The sequence below is a fragment of the Martes martes genome, assembly GCF_963455335.1.
Source record: "Martes martes genome assembly, chromosome: 2".
NCBI classification, from domain to species: domain Eukaryota; kingdom Metazoa; phylum Chordata; class Mammalia; order Carnivora; family Mustelidae; genus Martes; species Martes martes.
The window spans coordinates 85064312-85081724 of NC_137889.1; the positions used below are offsets into that span (position 1 = coordinate 85064312).

At 43.8% G+C, this 17413-nt stretch overlaps 1 protein-coding gene across 1 annotated transcript; it reads left to right on the forward strand.

The window, feature by feature from the left end:
- The first annotated feature begins 2116 nt into the window (after positions 1–2116).
- Positions 2117–10755, forward strand: SFRP2 (secreted frizzled related protein 2). Its single transcript, XM_080796190.1, has 3 exons — positions 2117–2876; positions 5555–5635; positions 9613–10755. The coding sequence occupies exons 1-3, from the start codon at positions 2378–2380 to the stop codon at positions 9915–9917; spliced, it is 885 nt and encodes a 294-aa protein (XP_080652316.1). The 5' UTR covers positions 2117–2377; the 3' UTR covers positions 9918–10755.
- Positions 10756–17413: the final 6658 nt, after the last annotated feature.

The window sequence follows — 17413 nt, forward strand, 5'->3', positions numbered from 1 at the left end:
CGGGCTGCGGAAACAATGCCTTGGGCCGCGCCCACCGGCGGAGCGCCTTGCTGCTCGGTGGCTCCTGGGTGTGCGACGTCCCCCCTCCTAACCCGAGCGCAACGGCTTCCGGGTGCTTGGTCCCGCGCTAGGAGGTCTGAAGGGCCGAGACGACCCCAGGGGAGGGCGTTGGGGCTGGGGGAGGTGGAGGCGAAAGAGTCCCCTTTCCCGCCCCAAGGGCCAAGTCCTAGCATCTCCTAGAGCTCGGGTTCTGATTAAGTACTTGAGTCGGTGTGCTTGCGTCTCATGGGTTTATTTTCAAAACAGTTTGTGTTGGGGAGCGGGGGTTTTAGGCCTCTTGGTGCTTTTGTTAGAAACGTAAAGAAAGACCCAGGGCTAGTTCCGCGAAGAGCGGTCTTTTGCTGCAGCCCCAGGCCCTTCCCCAGAAGATCACCCGGGTCAAAGAAAACATGGAAGCTGGACTTTTAGGGACATAGATTCTTGGAGACCAGGAGATGCTCTCCCTCCACTTCCAGACGGCGATTTTCCTGATGTGTTTACGGCCAGGAAGGGGTCGGAAATAACATTGAGCTGGCTCTCCCCATCTCCCCATCCGTTTAATCCCTCCCTGAAGCACTCGGACACCAACGCAGGCGGGAGGACTTGAATCTGAGAGGCGGAACAGGGGCATGGGGAAGCTGCGGACAGAGCCTGTGGAGAGCTCGGAGAGGCCGGAAAGTAGTAACAATGCGCCCCCTTACATATGAAAGAACCTTGGCGGGGTCGCTGTCCCGGGATTATCTGTTGGGACCCGCACAGCCACAGCGCTAGGGAGGCTGAGGGGGCGGAGACGACCTGCCCCTAAGGGGACTTGGGCGATTAGGGGGAAGGAGTCCCCCTGCGCGCGCGCACACACACGCACACACACACACACACACACACACTTTATCTTCTGGCACCCAAGTCCCAGTTTCCAGTTGTAAACTTACAGTTTGCAGTCCTTAAGGTCAGAAGAACCCTAGCTCCACGAAAGCAAAGGCCGGCCTGTCTGTTCACCTTTTGCACACTCGATACCCGCCGACGTGTGTAGGGTGAATGAACCAACGCTAACAAGGCCACGACTGGCACTCGTGGATCTCTAGGCAGGGCTTCTTCCTCTGCCCCCTACCCCTTCCCAGGCTGCCCACCTGACGCATTTTCTGCCAGTCCTACGGGCCCGGCACTAGTCTTTCCAAACCGGGCCCATACAGAGCGCCGCGCCACATAGGGGCCTGTGTGTGTTAGGGCCCGCACTGCTTTCGAGAATTGAGTCATCCCTTTCATTTAAGGAAGGGGAGAAGGGGCAGATCTCTTTTTCAAAACCGGGAAATGGTGGGCAGTTGTGTATGAGTCTGACGACATTCTGCAAAAGCATTTCCACAACGGCAAAAATCTAGAGTTACTCCAACAACATAACAACCCCAACGTTTTATTCTCTTTTCCGCGTTAAGTTTTGCTCGCACGACTTTATTTATAATTCTGATTTTTTAAAAGGGCATGGGAAATCACACCGTATGGAGATGGGCCAGGCTGGGAACTGTGGCTGGACACTGGAGAGGAAACCACGCTCGCTCGCCGAGGCGGCCTCGAGCGAGCGGGTCCCGGGCGCGAGAAGTCACAAAGAGCCCGAAGGCTGCGGCTCTCGGCTCCAAGAGATGCAGTTCCGCCGCGCAGCTCCGAGGTAGAAGCGGAAACTTAAGGCCGGGGTCAAACAAACCCCGACCTGGGCCTCGCGGGGGGCGGAGCGCGTTCCCGCCGGGACCTGGTGGCCAGGCCGCCCATTGCGTCCCCCTGCGGTAGCCCCATCTCCTGCAGCCCGCGCTCCGCACGCCCACCCGTGGGGCGCAGCTGCCAGGCGTGTCTATTTGTTTGTTTGTTTGTTGTTTAAAGCAATCCTGGCGCTCACGATCAGCAGCATCTGAAGGAGGCGGGGGCAGAATTCCCTTCCAGGGAGCGCGTGAGGGGCATTCTCAACGGAAAACCAGACCAAAAGAGTAGTGACCAACCCTCCTCGGATTACTCTCCCCTGGCTCCTCCCTTTCTCCCCCCCACTCTCCAGATTTGCATAAAAAAGGCCAAGAAAACTCTGGCTGGGCCCCAGCTGCAGTTCACTCTGCTCCCCCCGGGTTGGAGCCCCCCGGAGCCGAGCTTTGGCTTGCCGCACGTAGCCGAACGGACAGGGTCTCTCCCGCGCAGCCCTCCCTGCGCCAGGCGTCTCCGTGCTCCCGTCGCCCGACCGCCGGCTTTCCAGGTTCCCGAGCCGCGCAGAGCAGAGCCAGCGGGCCGGGACGACCTCAGCGCCGGCTGCCTCCAGCTTCCCCCGCTCCGCTCTCCGCCCCGCGGGGGTCGCGCGCCCACGATGCCGCAGGGCCCTGGCTCACTGCTGCTGCTCGTCCTCGCCTCGCACTGCTGCTTGGGCTCGGCGCGCGGGCTCTTCTTCGGCCAGCCCGACTTCTCCTACAAGCGCAGCAACTGCAAGCCCATCCCGGCCAACCTGCAGCTGTGCCACGGCATAGAGTACCAGAACATGCGGCTGCCCAACCTGCTGGGCCACGAGACCATGAAGGAGGTGCTGGAGCAGGCGGGCGCCTGGATCCCGCTGGTCATGAAGCAGTGCCACCCGGACACCAAGAAGTTCCTGTGCTCGCTCTTCGCCCCTGTTTGCCTCGATGACCTGGACGAAACCATCCAGCCGTGCCACTCTCTCTGCGTGCAGGTGAAGGACCGCTGCGCTCCAGTCATGTCCGCCTTCGGCTTCCCCTGGCCAGACATGCTCGAGTGCGACCGTTTCCCCCAGGACAACGATCTCTGCATACCCCTCGCTAGCAGCGACCACCTTCTGCCGGCCACCGAGGAAGGTAAGCCTTTCCCGGTATTCGCCCCCCCCCCCGCCCCGCCTCACTTCCCCGTTCAAACCCGCTCCGCTAAAGGCTTTCTGGGGGAGAATCTCGCGGCCCACACCCACATCCTGATGTGTCCCCGCCACAGGTGCCAGTCCCAGGAGGGGCAGACGCCCTTCTAGCCCTCGTGTGTCATCGGGACAAATTTGAGACACCACACACCGCCCCTTCCCCTGCCCAAGCCTCCTAATCCTTTCCAAGTTACACCAGTTGCTTTTTTAGAAACAGTTAAAAGAAAAAAAGGCGGGGGGGGGGGTGAGGAGGAAAGGAAGGAATGAAATGAAGAACTGAAAGGCGTTTTTCCCTTAGAGATATGCAATTATTTTTAAAGATGTTGGCCCTGGTGCCACAATTCTGAGAGCGCTGGAAATGGTCCTGCCTGGAGTGGGTAGTGAGCACCCTGGCCAGAGGCTCTTCGCCCAGCCTCATGCAACACGTTCTTAGCATCCGGCAGGATTCTAGGCACCGAAACATTCCTTTACAGGCAGGTTAGCCAAAACTCACAGACAGTCCTTGAAGGTATTTGTTGTTGTTGTTGTTCTTTGCTGACTTAGGTTTTGGAAATAAAAGCCAGACTGTCTCAGAGCATGTTGAAAATTGAGCACTGGTTGTACTGCTGGGGTATCTAAGGAAGGGGGCATAAAGGGAATCTCCAGGAATCATTTTTCTATCACTAATCAGCTTATATCTTAAGCTGGTGTTTTTAATTAACTGGAGAAGATTTGTGCAAAAGATAGTTTCCCAGGTTTTTAGAAAACAGAGGGGGAGTTCCTGTGCAAAACAAAACAAAACAAAAAAAACCACCACCATCAAAGCAATGAAAACCTCATGGGTTCTTGATATTCCTCCTGAAAGAAAAATATACACAATGTGTCTAAACTGATTCAGGTCCCCCTGAGATGGAAAGGGAGCTTCCTAATCCCTTGCAGGGCTCCTGCGGCCTCTCCCTTTCAATCTTTAATTGTTTTCCTATAGCCATCATTGGTTAAAGAAAATGCACAGTTGTTTAGCAATCTTCCCTGGCAGGCACCTCCAGTTTGCAATCATCTTATTGGTTAGATTTCTAATTTATTGCAAATGTTTGGCATATTTCAAACATTTGTCCAACATATACCACAGACCAACCAATACAGGTTAGTAACATTTTATATACATTCCTAGAGCCCCTAATTGGAAATGTTTCATTTTGTTTGAGTGAGGGGAATTAAGGACAGTTTTATGTGTGTTACTTTTGTTTTTATTTCTTTCCACCATCAGCACCAACATTATAAACGTTTCTCCAAATCTCCATATTCCCCCTTCAAAATAAAAGTTTATGGTCTTCAAAACTATGTTCTGCAATTTTTCTAATTTGATACATATCTCTTATATCATAAGTCACAAAGTTTTTTTCTGTGAAAATTCACTTTCATATGAATGAAAATCAAATTTTACCTGAATTTTATTTTTATTTTTTAAATGTTGTATTTATTTGATAGAGATAGAGAGAGGGAGAGAGAGCGCACACAAGCAGGGAGAGTGGGAAAGGGAAAAGCAGGGTCCCTGCTGAGCAGGGAGCCCCATGAGGAGCTCCATCCCAGGACCCCAGGATCATGACCCAAGCTGAAGGCAAACTTTTAACCAACTGAGCCACCCAGGCACTCCTTACCTAAATTTTAGACCTAGCATTAGCACATTTATAAATGCAAGAGAGGAAATAGTATGTTTCCTACCCTCCCACCCCCCCCCACCCAAATCAGACTCTTAGAAGAGCCTTTAATAGGCTTTCTGATTGTCATGCTAGCACATATGCCTACATTTGGTCAGACCCCCATGGACCGTTTGCTTCAATTATGATCACTTCAGAAAAAGCTTTGGGTTTTTTGTTTGGCTGATTGTTTATTGATTTCGGGGTGCGGGGCATTGTTTTTGAGAGTTTGAAATGGACAAAGAGGAGCAAGAAGGACCTGCACCAGGAAGGAAGATAACAATGAAATAAAAGCAGCTTAACTCAGCCACACACTTGACAGAAAGCCCACGGGAAATATGGAACCCGTGAGAGCAGTTTGCCGCAGTTGCTGAGGTGTGTTTCCAAAGAGGCAAGAGCCCCAACGTAACCCAGACAGCCCTAGCCACTTCTTCCAGTCCAGACTTGAGAATATCTTGAAGCGCCCCGCCCCCCCGCCCTGAGATACAACTCTCCTGACCTGCGCTTGTGTCATGCAACTGAAAAAGACAATCTTGTGGCCATATTTTGTGGTAACCGATTTACCAAAACCCCTCGAGTTTCTTCTGGGGTGTTCTCTTCAGAGAGGCTTTGGGAACAATTTTTCAGAGACAGAATTTGTCTCAGGGGTTGGGAGGAAGAGCTAAAGAACCAAAACCCTCTGTACACTCTGCCCACAACACCATTTGGGGGGGCAGGGTGGTAATTTGTCATTTATTAAACACAACTATAGGCATTCTTGTTTTGCCCATCAAAAAACGGGAGTCATGGAAGACTTTCTTAGGATTGAGTAAGCCTTTTCAAAGGAGGCAGAAGCTGGGGTCTTACCTTACAATTGCTGCTCTTGTCTGGATAAGCCCCTTTGAGTTGTTTATAAATGCCACCTGCTTTTCCCCTCTAAGCAAATTTACTAATTTTTTCACATTTGTAGCTCCAAAGGTATGTGAAGCCTGCAAAAATAAAAATGAGGATGACAACGACATAATGGAAACTCTTTGTAAAAATGACTTTGGTAAGTAATATACCTCCACCAACAAAAGATTTCACACTCAAAAGTTTTATTTACCAGTAAAACTTAAAGGAACAAATCATTAAGATGTTACTGGGTAAGAGTTGGGTAAAATACCATCATAGCTCATCTTTCCCAAAGTCCTCTAACTCGTTCTATCCTAGTTGTCTCCCTATGTAACTATCTTGCCCTGAGTTGTATCTTATTAGGTGAGATTCATTGTTCTGTTAAGCAATAATCAAATAATGAGAATTACTCAAATTAGGAATTTTCGATGGCACAATTTTCATTTCACTTTGTCTTTTTCTTGCCAATAAGCATAATTTTGGCCAAGTTCTCTTTTAGTCACTTTGATGTGAGTACCAGGAATAGAAACATGTAAATATTAGCCCCAACAAAATAAATTCAAGGCATTAAGTCAGCCAAAAATAAAAATTACTCCAGCATCAAATATTTTTACCATATTCATAGCCCATAACACTTTGCTCCTTTGCATCCCATCACTAGTGACTATGTGACTAGTGACTACATCCAAGGTATTTAAATTTAAAAAGAAGAACAAAATACAATTTTGGAATTTCCATTGGCAAAATACATGAAAGGTGCTGTTTTGACACAGTGCTTGGGGACAATGATGTGTGTGATTTGTTACCCAGGTTCATAGTGTGTAGGTGACTCCCCCTTAAGAGAGTATTTAAGAGGGAAGAGGAATGGAGACTGTCCATACAGAGCTTCATCAGCACCTCTCCACTATCCTGAGGGCCCCAAGGTGAGGTCAGGAGCCCAGCTAGACACAGAACCCGTGCTAACTTTGGAGTGGCCATGGACTTCACCCAGACATTCACTGGGACATTCTTGTCTTCATCCCAATCCAAGAGTCGACACCTTTTGATGTTTTTGAGAGGCTGGTATCCTTTAAAAGTATCCAGGCAGAAGGCTGAACTTAACTGGTAAGCAGATACGGTTCCTGTTCTATCAAACAATAATGGAGTCTAACAGATCTATATTAACATCTCTGTGTACTCAACAAAGTCCTTGAAACTGAGAGAAATCACTTGAGCACTCATTGCTGGGGCTGCCTCCCCACTCTCTCCTTACAACTTACCATCCCAGCAATCTCAGACCAGATCAGGTCCCTGAAACTCTGGAAGCAATCCAATCACTGTTCCTTACAACCCTGGCTCTCTTCCAAAAGTGTCCTGGGTTTAACTTCAGCTGATCCTAGAATAGCCATAGCTTTAGGAAAAACTTCACACTGCCAAGGAAGGGAAAAAGAAAGGAGGCAATCCTAAGTCCTAACCAATCTGTCCCCTCAGGAAGAACCACAAATGGGATGATAGGGTTTCGAATGTCTGTATTTAAATATACACAACTGTAAGGAGTAGAAGGCCAGGCATGCTGGTAGCAGCAATCTCAAATCTCCAGAGCCTTACCAAAACACACTTCTGAGCTTCCATGCTACAAGATTTGATTAAGGGGAAAATAGAAAAATATAATTTTAATAAAATGTGTATTAAAGTATATATAAAATATCATTTTCTTCTGGCAGCTTATGTCCTTTGCACTAGATTTAATCCAGATCTCTCTCCTGACTTCCCATGAAAAAGTTAGTGATGTCATGGGGCTCTAAAATGATTGAAATTAGGGCTTGTGCACACATACCCACATATTAATACTTGCTTTATGGCTTCCCTTACAAAAGACCCACTTCCTAAGGATGCTCTATCATGACCTAGGCCCCTGAAAAAGCGTGTGTGTGTGTGTGCGCACGCATGTGTCCTACTGTTCTCTCTCCTTAGAGGAGAAAGCCTTTCAAAAGAACATCGATATCATCTCATTTAAGGTATCACGCACACAGATTACCTCACTGCTCTGTTTTCTATTTCCCCACATTAGTTTTGTCTCAGAAGGGATAATGAACCTGAATTGTAGGAAGTATATCTTATACTCCTGGTTTATAAGCAGTATTCTATATTGCCTCTCTACTTTGGAAAGTAATGGAAAGGTAGAAGGAACAACGGTAGAAATCTAATATAATTAACTTAAGTCATCCACGAAAGCATCACGCTATTTCCCCACTGCACTCCTGAAGTACAGGGAAAATGTCGGAGGCCTCCTCACTGCAATGGTAAAAGTACTGGTGCAGAAGGAATCACCCAGAACTGCTTCCCTGTACATGCAACCTGCTGTTGGAGCAGGTAGTACCATTACCCTTGCCTCCTACCTCTTCCTACATCTCCACTCACATCTTCCGGGACAGAAAAAGTTATTTTAGGGCTTTGATTCCCTATATTTGGCCTCAGCTGAAAATCCAGGGAGGAAATGGGTGATGTTTTCCCATGGTGAGCTTTTGCAAAGTTGGTTATTTTACAGCAAGAAAAGATAAGTAATAAATCTTCCTCATGATTAAAAGTAATGGTTTTCTCATGAATGTTTAATATGACCAGGAGCTCTATCACACATGCTCTATGTGTGTAACGTACCATCACTTCTCCCACCATATAACCTTCCCACCCCAGCCCTTATGCAGAGGCATCAGGAACAGGTGACATCTCCATGTGACTTATTCCATGGCTTAAGTCCCATAAACCCTGAAAACTCAGTACTACAGTTTAGATACACATCAGACAAAACAATCGTTGGCCAAATCACAGCATCTCTGATTTATTGGGTTGAGCTTCAGTCATTTCCTGGTCAGCTGGAAAAACCATGGTTAAAATCAAATTCCCTTTCTGAGACAGAGAGAGATAGATCCCCAAAGCAGTTACACACACACACACACACACACACACACACACACACACCCTCTTTCTCTATGACTAATGTAAATAATGCATCCAACTCCATCAAAGTCATGAAGTGCCATTTGCACACCATCTATACTGAACACTGTCAATGTCATTAAGAGTCTTAGGCTACATCACACTTGGGCATGTTCATGTCCCACACAGGACCAAAAATTTAAGAGACCATAGCAGTGTTAGACAAGGAGGTGTGGGAACCAGCGTTCTGACAGCTAGACTTAGCCAGGACACAACCTAACAGGGTGACCTCATGTAAGTCACTAACTTCTCTGGATTTCCAAATTCTTTGTGTATCAACAAGAGATTTCAATGGGATGATCCTTTCCAACCTTAAGATTCTACCCTTTCCCTGCCTTCATGGACTCTTGAAGTTTAACTCCAGCACATATGTTTGTAGGGTTTTCTTTCCCAAAGCAGACTGTTCATGACTGTAAAATGTGTCTTTTATAGTCAACCACTTACTTTTGGTCTTAAAATTCTAGTGAATGCTATCCATTTTGGAAACGGTACATACATGATCTGTAAACTCCTTGGCCACAGACAGGCAAATGATAGCAGACAAGAATGAGATCTTCAGAAAAACACTTTTACAGCTAAACATGGTGTGCTCTTAGAGTCTTGGGTATTTTTTTCTCCTAGTTGCTTTACCAAATCAAATGCAGCTGCTGTAAGATCAATTCTCCTTCCCTGTAGTCTGTTCTTTAGGAAACAATGATTGTGTGATATAATTTCCTTACAGGTTTGTCCAAAAACCTCTCCAACGTAATAAATTGAGTTTAAAGTTTATGGCCACAGAAGGATCACGTTTCACCTAAGAGTCAGGCATTTCTTTTCATGCTTTAGTTTCCAATAGGGGAAGTCATTTGTTGAGGAGAGCGCAAGCCACATGCAATGGGCATAGAAACACAAGAACACAAGGGTGAGGAAGAAAAGTTAATTGGGTCCTGCAAAGAGATTTTTGGAAGGAAGGCTGATTGGAAGTAAGGTGCCTGGCAAGCCCTTTGAGGCTTTAGAAATGAAGCCACCTGCTGCCCTTGACAGGCTCATTAGCTGCAGGAAGCTCTTCTTCCCTCCCCCAGGCTGAGTCACACAAACATGTGAGGTGAGGAGAGCTCTTACTCTGTATGCATCCCCTTCTTACAACTGGTGTGATTCTGCCCCCTCTTGTCTTTGCAGCACTGAAAATAAAAGTGAAGGAGATAACCTACATCAACAGGGATACCAAAATCATCCTGGAGACCAAGAGCAAGACCATATACAAGCTGAATGGTGTGTCTGAAAGGGACCTGAAGAAATCGGTGCTGTGGCTCAAAGACAGCTTGCAGTGTACCTGCGAGGAGATGAATGACATCAATGCACCCTATCTGGTCATGGGACAGAAGCTGGGTGGGGAGCTGGTGATCACCTCTGTGAAGCGGTGGCAGAAGGGGCAGAGGGAGTTCAAGCGCATCTCCCGCAGCATCCGCAAGCTGCAGTGCTAGTCTGCCCCCCAGGCCAGCTCTGGGGGGGCCCAGCAGACCATCTCCGCTCTGGATCCTCAGCTCTCATTTCCCAAGCACAGGCCCTGTGGCTCCAGCCCTCAGCCTGGAGCAGCTTCCCTTGCCTTTTTGCACGTTTGCACCCCCAGCCCCTCCTGACTTACACGGCCTTAGGAGGCCTTGGGCATGGATAGCTGTTTTCACAAAGAGGAAAAACCCACCCAGATCTTGTAGAAATGTTCAAACTAATAAAATCATGAATATTTTTATGAAGTTTTTAAATAGCTCACTTTAGTTTTGAAGAGGTACAACTGTGACTTGGGTCTGATTTGTTTGTTTGTTTGTTTTTCTGTTTGGTTTGGGTCAACCGATTTTCACTTTCCGCAGTGGTTGCCATAACGTGCAAATTGCTTCGTTCTTCTACGTGCCCCAACTGTTGTGGGTCACAAACCTCGTTGAGATAAAGCTGGCTGTTATCTCGACATCTCTCAGCTCCAGCCTGAGACTGAGAGCCTAAGCCTTATAATAATTCACCTGTCATTTTAAATCCTGCATTTCCGGGTAGAGTACTTCCATTTATCAAAAGCACATTAACCATCATAGCAGGAGTTCTTTGGCTAAAGGGCAAAACAGACAGATTTTATAATTCACCTGAGTACTTTAAGCTTTGTTTAAAACATTTTTTTACTTAATTTTGCAAATTAAACCATTGTAGCTTACCTGTAATATACATAGTAGTTGACCTTAAAAAGTTGTAAAAATATTGCTTTAACCAACACTGTAAATATTTCAGATAAACATTATATTCTTGTATATAAACTTTACATCCTGTTTTACCTACTGCCTGTCTTCTGTCTTTTCTTCTTAGTGGAAGGAAATGGGAAGGCCTCGTACAAGAGTGGACGCCTCCCTTGTCCTGAGGCCCAGCCCTCCTGCGGTTTGAAGGATCTGTTTCTTAAGTGACTCAGGAAAGTGTCCCCCGAAATCCTGCCCCCACCACACACCACCTGGCTGTTGCCTCATGCCTCAGATCTCGTACACATTTTACCACTGCAGACCCTGCTGGGAGGCACAGATTTGCAGGCTTCACAAAGGACTTTCTTGCTTTTGTCCTTTCTCAACATTTCAGTCGTAGCTATATGGCAACACTACTCTAAACCCGAGGTTCATGACCCTTACAGTTGTGCTCTTCATCTCTTGAGATTTTTTTTTTTAAGATTGTATTTATTCATGAGAGACAGAGAGAGAGAGGCAGAGGCAGAGGGAGAAGCAGGTTCCCCAAGGAGCAGGGAGCCCAATGCAGGGCTCCATCCCAGGACCCCGGGATCATGACCTGAGCCGAAGGCAGACTCAACCAACTGAGCCACCCAGGCACCCCTTGTCTCCTGAGATTTTTGTAATGAAAAGAACCATTGCAAGAATGTCAGTTCCTTCTCCACTTAAACTCTAACCCTTAGATACAGAGCCTTGATTTGAAGGGTATCTACTTTAAGGCAGAAGGTAGGGAAGGGATGGTAAAGAACTGGCATTAGGGTGAGAAGGGGACAGACAGATGTCCGGCTATAAAATGTCCATCCAAATGCTTCATTATTTTATGTGGAACCTCCACAGAAATTCTGTTAAGTGCATGAGGACACTGAGGCTCAGAGAGACTAGACAGACAGGTCCTAAGAGGCAGAGCCAGGGCTGAAACTCGGGCCTTTCAGACAACAAATTCTGTCTTCTATTCTACCTAGGACTGGAGTACAGAAATCTGGTGGCACTTATCTAGCAAATATTTATTGGGAATCTGCCATGAGCCTTGTCCTGTTCTAAGTGCTGGGGATACATACATCAATCCTAGCTCTTATGGAGCTTATATAAGGGAGTGAAAACAAAATAAACAATCACAATTACTATTATATATTTACAACGTATCAGTTACATTAAGCATAAATACAGGTAATATGTGAGAGCAATAGAGTATCCCCATCAAATCTGAAATTTTTACCAGCATTCATGTGAAGCTTTAACCTACAGCATTTCATGGATTTACTTTAAAAGTTTCCTGAACATACATCCATGACCTTTCTACAGTACTTCAAAGTCTTCTGGCACCAAAAGTCAGCACTGCCCACTACCTGGGCTATATGATTCTGACGATCCTTTCCATTTTCCTCTAAGTGGCTACTTGACTGCTTCTCATCTGATTCCACAAACTCAAGATAAACCCCCTTCCTTCCAGGCCCCTCTGGACTAGACTAGAAGAGAGATGCTCATGGATCAAGGCTAACACTCATTTTAAGCATTTGGAACAAGAGACCAGGGACCCTGCAAAAGATAAAAAAAAGAGAAAAAGAAGACAAAAAAAAAGAAAGGAGATAGTAAACCAAGGAATTAGGAATTAGGAGGGGGAAGTATGTCTGATGCGTCAAAAACTAATGAAAAGCAGTAATTTGGAAAACACTGATATATCTGAATGCTCCCTCTCCAGTCAAGTCAGAAGTCCCTTCCCATCTAATAGGAAGGAAAAGCCTCAGCTCTGAAGAGCAAGTGAATGCCAGACATGGCCCCTTTCACTCATACTTTGAGGAACCAGCAGCAAAGACATCACTCTGATGTCTGCCTCCTGCCGCCATGCCTCTCTATGGAATTTTCCAGCACCTGTTCCCATCTTTGATGCAGCTATGAGCCAATGAGACATGTTGGGGCAAGGCAGGTAGGTTTTTTGTTTGATTTTTCATTCTCTTTGGCATGATGGTTCAAATATATATCAACTATGTATTTATTATTATTATTATCATCATCATCATCATTATTATTGAAGAAAGAAAGCAGGTAATCAGAAGACACTACATTTCTGCATTTCCTAAGACAATCAATGATCTGTTTATAAACTACTAAAATGCTGCAGGCGATCAGCCGAAATAGAAAAGTCCAAAAATCTGAAAACTATGTATCTACTATGCATATATTTCCTCTTCTCTTTCCTAAATAACTTGAGAAATTATTTGTTGCACAAGAGTATATCTATAAAACTTCTTTGAGCAGCATTCCTAAGTATGTGGAGGACAAAGTTTCTATCCACGTGCACACATTGATGTACTGAAATTCATAGGCTTAAAAAGAATCCATGTTATCTAATAGCACCCTCCATGCTTCGTTGTCTATTCTCCTATCCAACTGCAACTTGACTGGATTTTTTACCTTTCAACTCTTGCTTACTATCAGGTGTTCAATGTTCTTGATGTGGGAAGAGGTCCACCTTGAAAAACAAATTCAGGTATATGTATCCTTCATGCAGTTCCTAACTCTGGATTATGATTGTGATTTTTGCCTATGGAGCACACTGGGTAACTACAAACTGACCCATTAACTCATTGAAGATTTACTGAGCACCAGCTATTGCCATGAATTTATTCATTTGATAATAAATTGAATGCTTTCCTGCATGTAGGCACTCTTCTATGTAGTGGATACAAAGTGATTCTCCTCCTTCAGCTTATATTTTGAATTAGGAATTGTATTAGGCACCAGAAAAAAGATGGATCCTGCCCAAAGGGAATGAAAAATCCAGTAAGGGGAAAAGGCATGTAAACAAATAATTCTAATACTCTGTGTGAAGAGGGAAATGTATACATGCCAAGGGATGACATAGAGAAGACGGTAGTAAACTCAAATGTAAAACAGAATATTTCATTCAGGTTGAGCTTAGGATCAGGGCAAAGGTGCTTTCAAGGAGAGAACTCTCAGTGAGTTACACCAGAGTATCTTATATTAGGACACAGCCTAAGGAATTCAGTATTTATAATCAGTTTTATATATTGACTAATCAACTATAGTATTGCGGAATTATCATGCAGAGGTATTATTCTAGAATGAGACTACCAATAAACCTAACATGAGGTCCATTGCTTTTATAATCCATAAAATTCCAAAACTCTTAAATGACAAAACAATGGATCAACATTTAGCTCAGAAACAAATAGCAATTCAACATAGTAAAATATTTTTAAAAGCAGCCCATGATGGTCCAGAGAGTGATAGGTGAGTGCTAAAAAAAAATTTCAGTTACTAAAGATAGCCGTTAATACAAATGGTGCTAGAAGAAGAAATCAAAGAATTTAAATGCCACAAGATGTCCCAATACAGAGTAATAATAATCACTTACTGGGGTGCGTGGGCGGCTCAGTCAGCTAAAGTAACAGACTCTTGGTTTTGGCTCAGGTCATGCTCTCAAGGTCCTGGGTTCCAGCCCTGCATTAGCTCTGGCCTCAGCCGGGAGTCTTCTTCCCCTCTCTCTCCCTCTGCACCCCCACTCATGCGCGTGCGCTCTCTCTCTCTCTCAAATAGATAAATAAATCTTTTTAAAAAATCATAACAATCTCGGCATTCTGCTATGCTATGAAATAAGCAAAACTCAGTAACTGGGTCCTCAGTAGAAAAACACTTAAAAACCTATTCATTTACTCATGCATAATATGTACTCTCATGTGCACCTACACACAAATGTAACTCTGGCAGAAAATCTTCTAAAACTGTATAATTAAAGGGATATCAAAACAAACCACTTAGCCAACTAGAAACTACAGTACAAGTGGAAAACACCTTGGGGTGGCTTTTGAAATTCAGAGAGACCGAGGCCATTTAATTACTTCTGTAAACCTGAGACTGTTCAACTCTAAATAAAGAATTAATACTCTATAAACTATGCCTAAACTCAATACACTGTCATCTCCTGTCCATCCTCAATTTTGAAATATAATTCTCAGAGCTTGTTTCTGTGTAAGGAAACACCCACAGAAGGAAAGAGCAGCAGTCTACAGCCAGTCCTAGTTCTACCCCCTACATACCCCGCTCCTCTACAAGCTCCTCATACTCTTCAAGTTCTTGAGCACAATGAGTTGCTCTAGCTGGTGTGGGTGATCAGAGTCTGCGTGGTAGCAGCTCAAGCAGGTAGGTGGAAGAAACGGAGCCGTAAATACTATCTACTCCTTTCTTCCAAAGAGATTTTTCCACCCCCAAGGAAGGACTCGAGCACCTCCATGCTGCCTTCTCGTCACTAGGCTTCTCTAACTGCATCAGGCTTCCAATCTGCACAATCCTAGGGCTGATAATTCATTCAATTATTCAACAATCTTACACTGAGCAACCTACTGTGTGCCAGGTGCTATCATAGGTGCTGAGGTTCCAATGATGACCAACACACTATGGGCACTCTGAAGAAGCTCACAATCTAACGTGACACATACACATGTGATAGATAACACTAATTGAGACCCATATTTCTCCTGACTTTCCTGGACACGGTCTCTCTGAGTGCTGTGTTCTTCAGGGTACAAATAAATTCACATTAAAATAATAGTAAAAATCAAAGTGTCCAAGCCCAGAAAGTTTAACTGGAAAATTCCACCAAACATTTAAAGAATGGACACCAGTTTTACATAATTCCTTCCAGAAAATAGAAGAGGGCATCCTTTCCAACTCATTTTATGGGGCTAGTATTGTCCTATACCAAAACTAGACCAAAAAAACAGTATGAAAAAAGAAAATTTTTAGACCAATATTTCTCATGAACTTAGATATAAAATTTCTCAACAAAATACTCATAAATCAAATACAACAATGTATTAAAAGAATAATACACTATAAGCATGTTGGATTTCTTCAAGGTATGCGTGATTGGAAAGACATACCATGTTCGTTGATTAGAAGACTCAACATTGTAAAGATGTCAATTCTCCTCAACTTGACCTATAGGTTTTATGTAATTCTTATTTCAAAATCTCAGCAAGCTTCTTTCTAAACATTGAAAACATTATTCTAAAATTTATATTGAATGGTTAAGGCTCTAGAAGAGCCAGAATAATTCTGAAAAAGAATAAAGTGGGAGAAGGGCATTTCAGTGGCTCAGTTGGTTAAACTGTCTGCCTTCAGCTCAGGTCATGATCCCGGGGTCCCGGGATCAAGTCCCAAGTCAGGCTCCCAGTTCCACAGGGAGCCTGCTTCTCCCTCTGCCTCTGCCTCTGCCTCTGCCTCTCTCACTCTCTCTGTCTCTCAAGTATAAATAAATAAAATCTTAAAAGAAAAAAGAAGAAAGTGGGAGAAATTATCCTTCTGAATGTTAAGGCTTACTGTTATACTATAGTAATCAAGACTGTGTGCTACTGGTGAAGGAATACATGAATGAATAAATGAATGAATGAATGAAACAGAATAGAAAACCCAGAAATGAACCCATACAATACAATGGAGCAGGGATAGCATTTTCAACAAATGATGCTAGAGCAATTGGATATCTCATGGGCAAAAAAAAAATAATAATAATCTAAACCCCATGTTGTATATAAAAATTAACTCAAAATGGATCATTTATGCTTTATATTTATTTATACTTTATGCTTTAAATATAAAGCATGCTTTAAATATAAAGCATAAAACTATAAAAGTTTTAGGAAAAAAAGACAAGATAAATGTATTTTTTCAAGACCTAGCACTTGGCAAAGAGTTCTTAAATTTGGTAACAAAAACATAATCCATAAAAGGAAAAACTGACTAAAAAAAAACTCTTCAAAATTTAAAACTTTTGCTGTCCAAAAGATCCTGTTAAAAAACATCAAATTATGACATTGTACACCTTCAATATCTCACAATTTGTCAATTCTACCTCAATAAAGCTGAGAGGGAAAAAAGAACCTGTTAATGGAATGAAATTACAAATTAGAGAAAACACTTGCAAACCACATATTTAACAAAGGATTTGTATCTAGAATATATAAAGAACTGTCAAAACTCAACAGTAAAAAATCAAAATGTACTTAGAAAATGAGTAAAAGACATGAACAGACTTTTGATGGAAGAGGATATACATATTGTTTTGATGAAGTCCACATGGGCATGGGAGAAGGAAGTGGTAGTCATGCCCCAGATGCTTGGCACCCAGGTCCTATACAGCAAAGGAGACTTCCTTGTAGTATCTAATTCCATGGGGGGGGGGCAAAAAATTCTGTGTTCAGGATGCCAATAAAGCAGGGGTTCCAAAAACAGGGAAAAAGGAGAAAAGCATTTGATTTTGATATATTCTTTTAAAGCATTAAAATAGTTAACAGGAGAAAACAAATTCATTGTATACTTACACGCTTTAAAATAAGAAGGAAAATTAGGAAGTGGTTGGGTGAGGTCATGATACTCTTTTTTAGTCTTTATACTTTTAACAAGCTTAACACTCACTAGCTACTGAAATTGAAAAGGGAGTGATTCTGAGCCTAGCATGATCCCTATTGTATTTCCTGGCCTAACTGCATTAAACTCTTATCCAATAAAGGATTAGAATGTGCAAAAAAAAAAATAATAATGATAATCTAAAAATAATAATAATCAAATGTGATGGAAGTCTAGAAAATAAAAATTAAATTGAAAAGCTCCCCCAAACCAATAAAGTTACCCCCTGCCCAGAAGAGCCAGACTACCACCATAAATCCTGAACTTTTTATGTTACAAGAAAGAGTTATCTTGACAAA

What these genes read in the sequence shown, in the direction of transcription:
- SFRP2 (XM_080796190.1), top strand. Translation starts at nt 2,378, where the DNA reads ATGCCGCAGGGCCCTGGCTCACTGCTGCTGCTCGTCCTCGCCTCGCAC. An exon ending in TCTGCCGGCCACCGAGGAAG is followed by an intron (nt 2,877 to 5,554) that starts GTAAGCCTTTCC and finishes TCACATTTGTAG; the next exon opens with CTCCAAAGGTATGTGAAGCC. An exon ending in TCTTTGTAAAAATGACTTTG is followed by an intron (nt 5,636 to 9,612) that starts GTAAGTAATATA and finishes TTGTCTTTGCAG; the next exon opens with CACTGAAAATAAAAGTGAAG.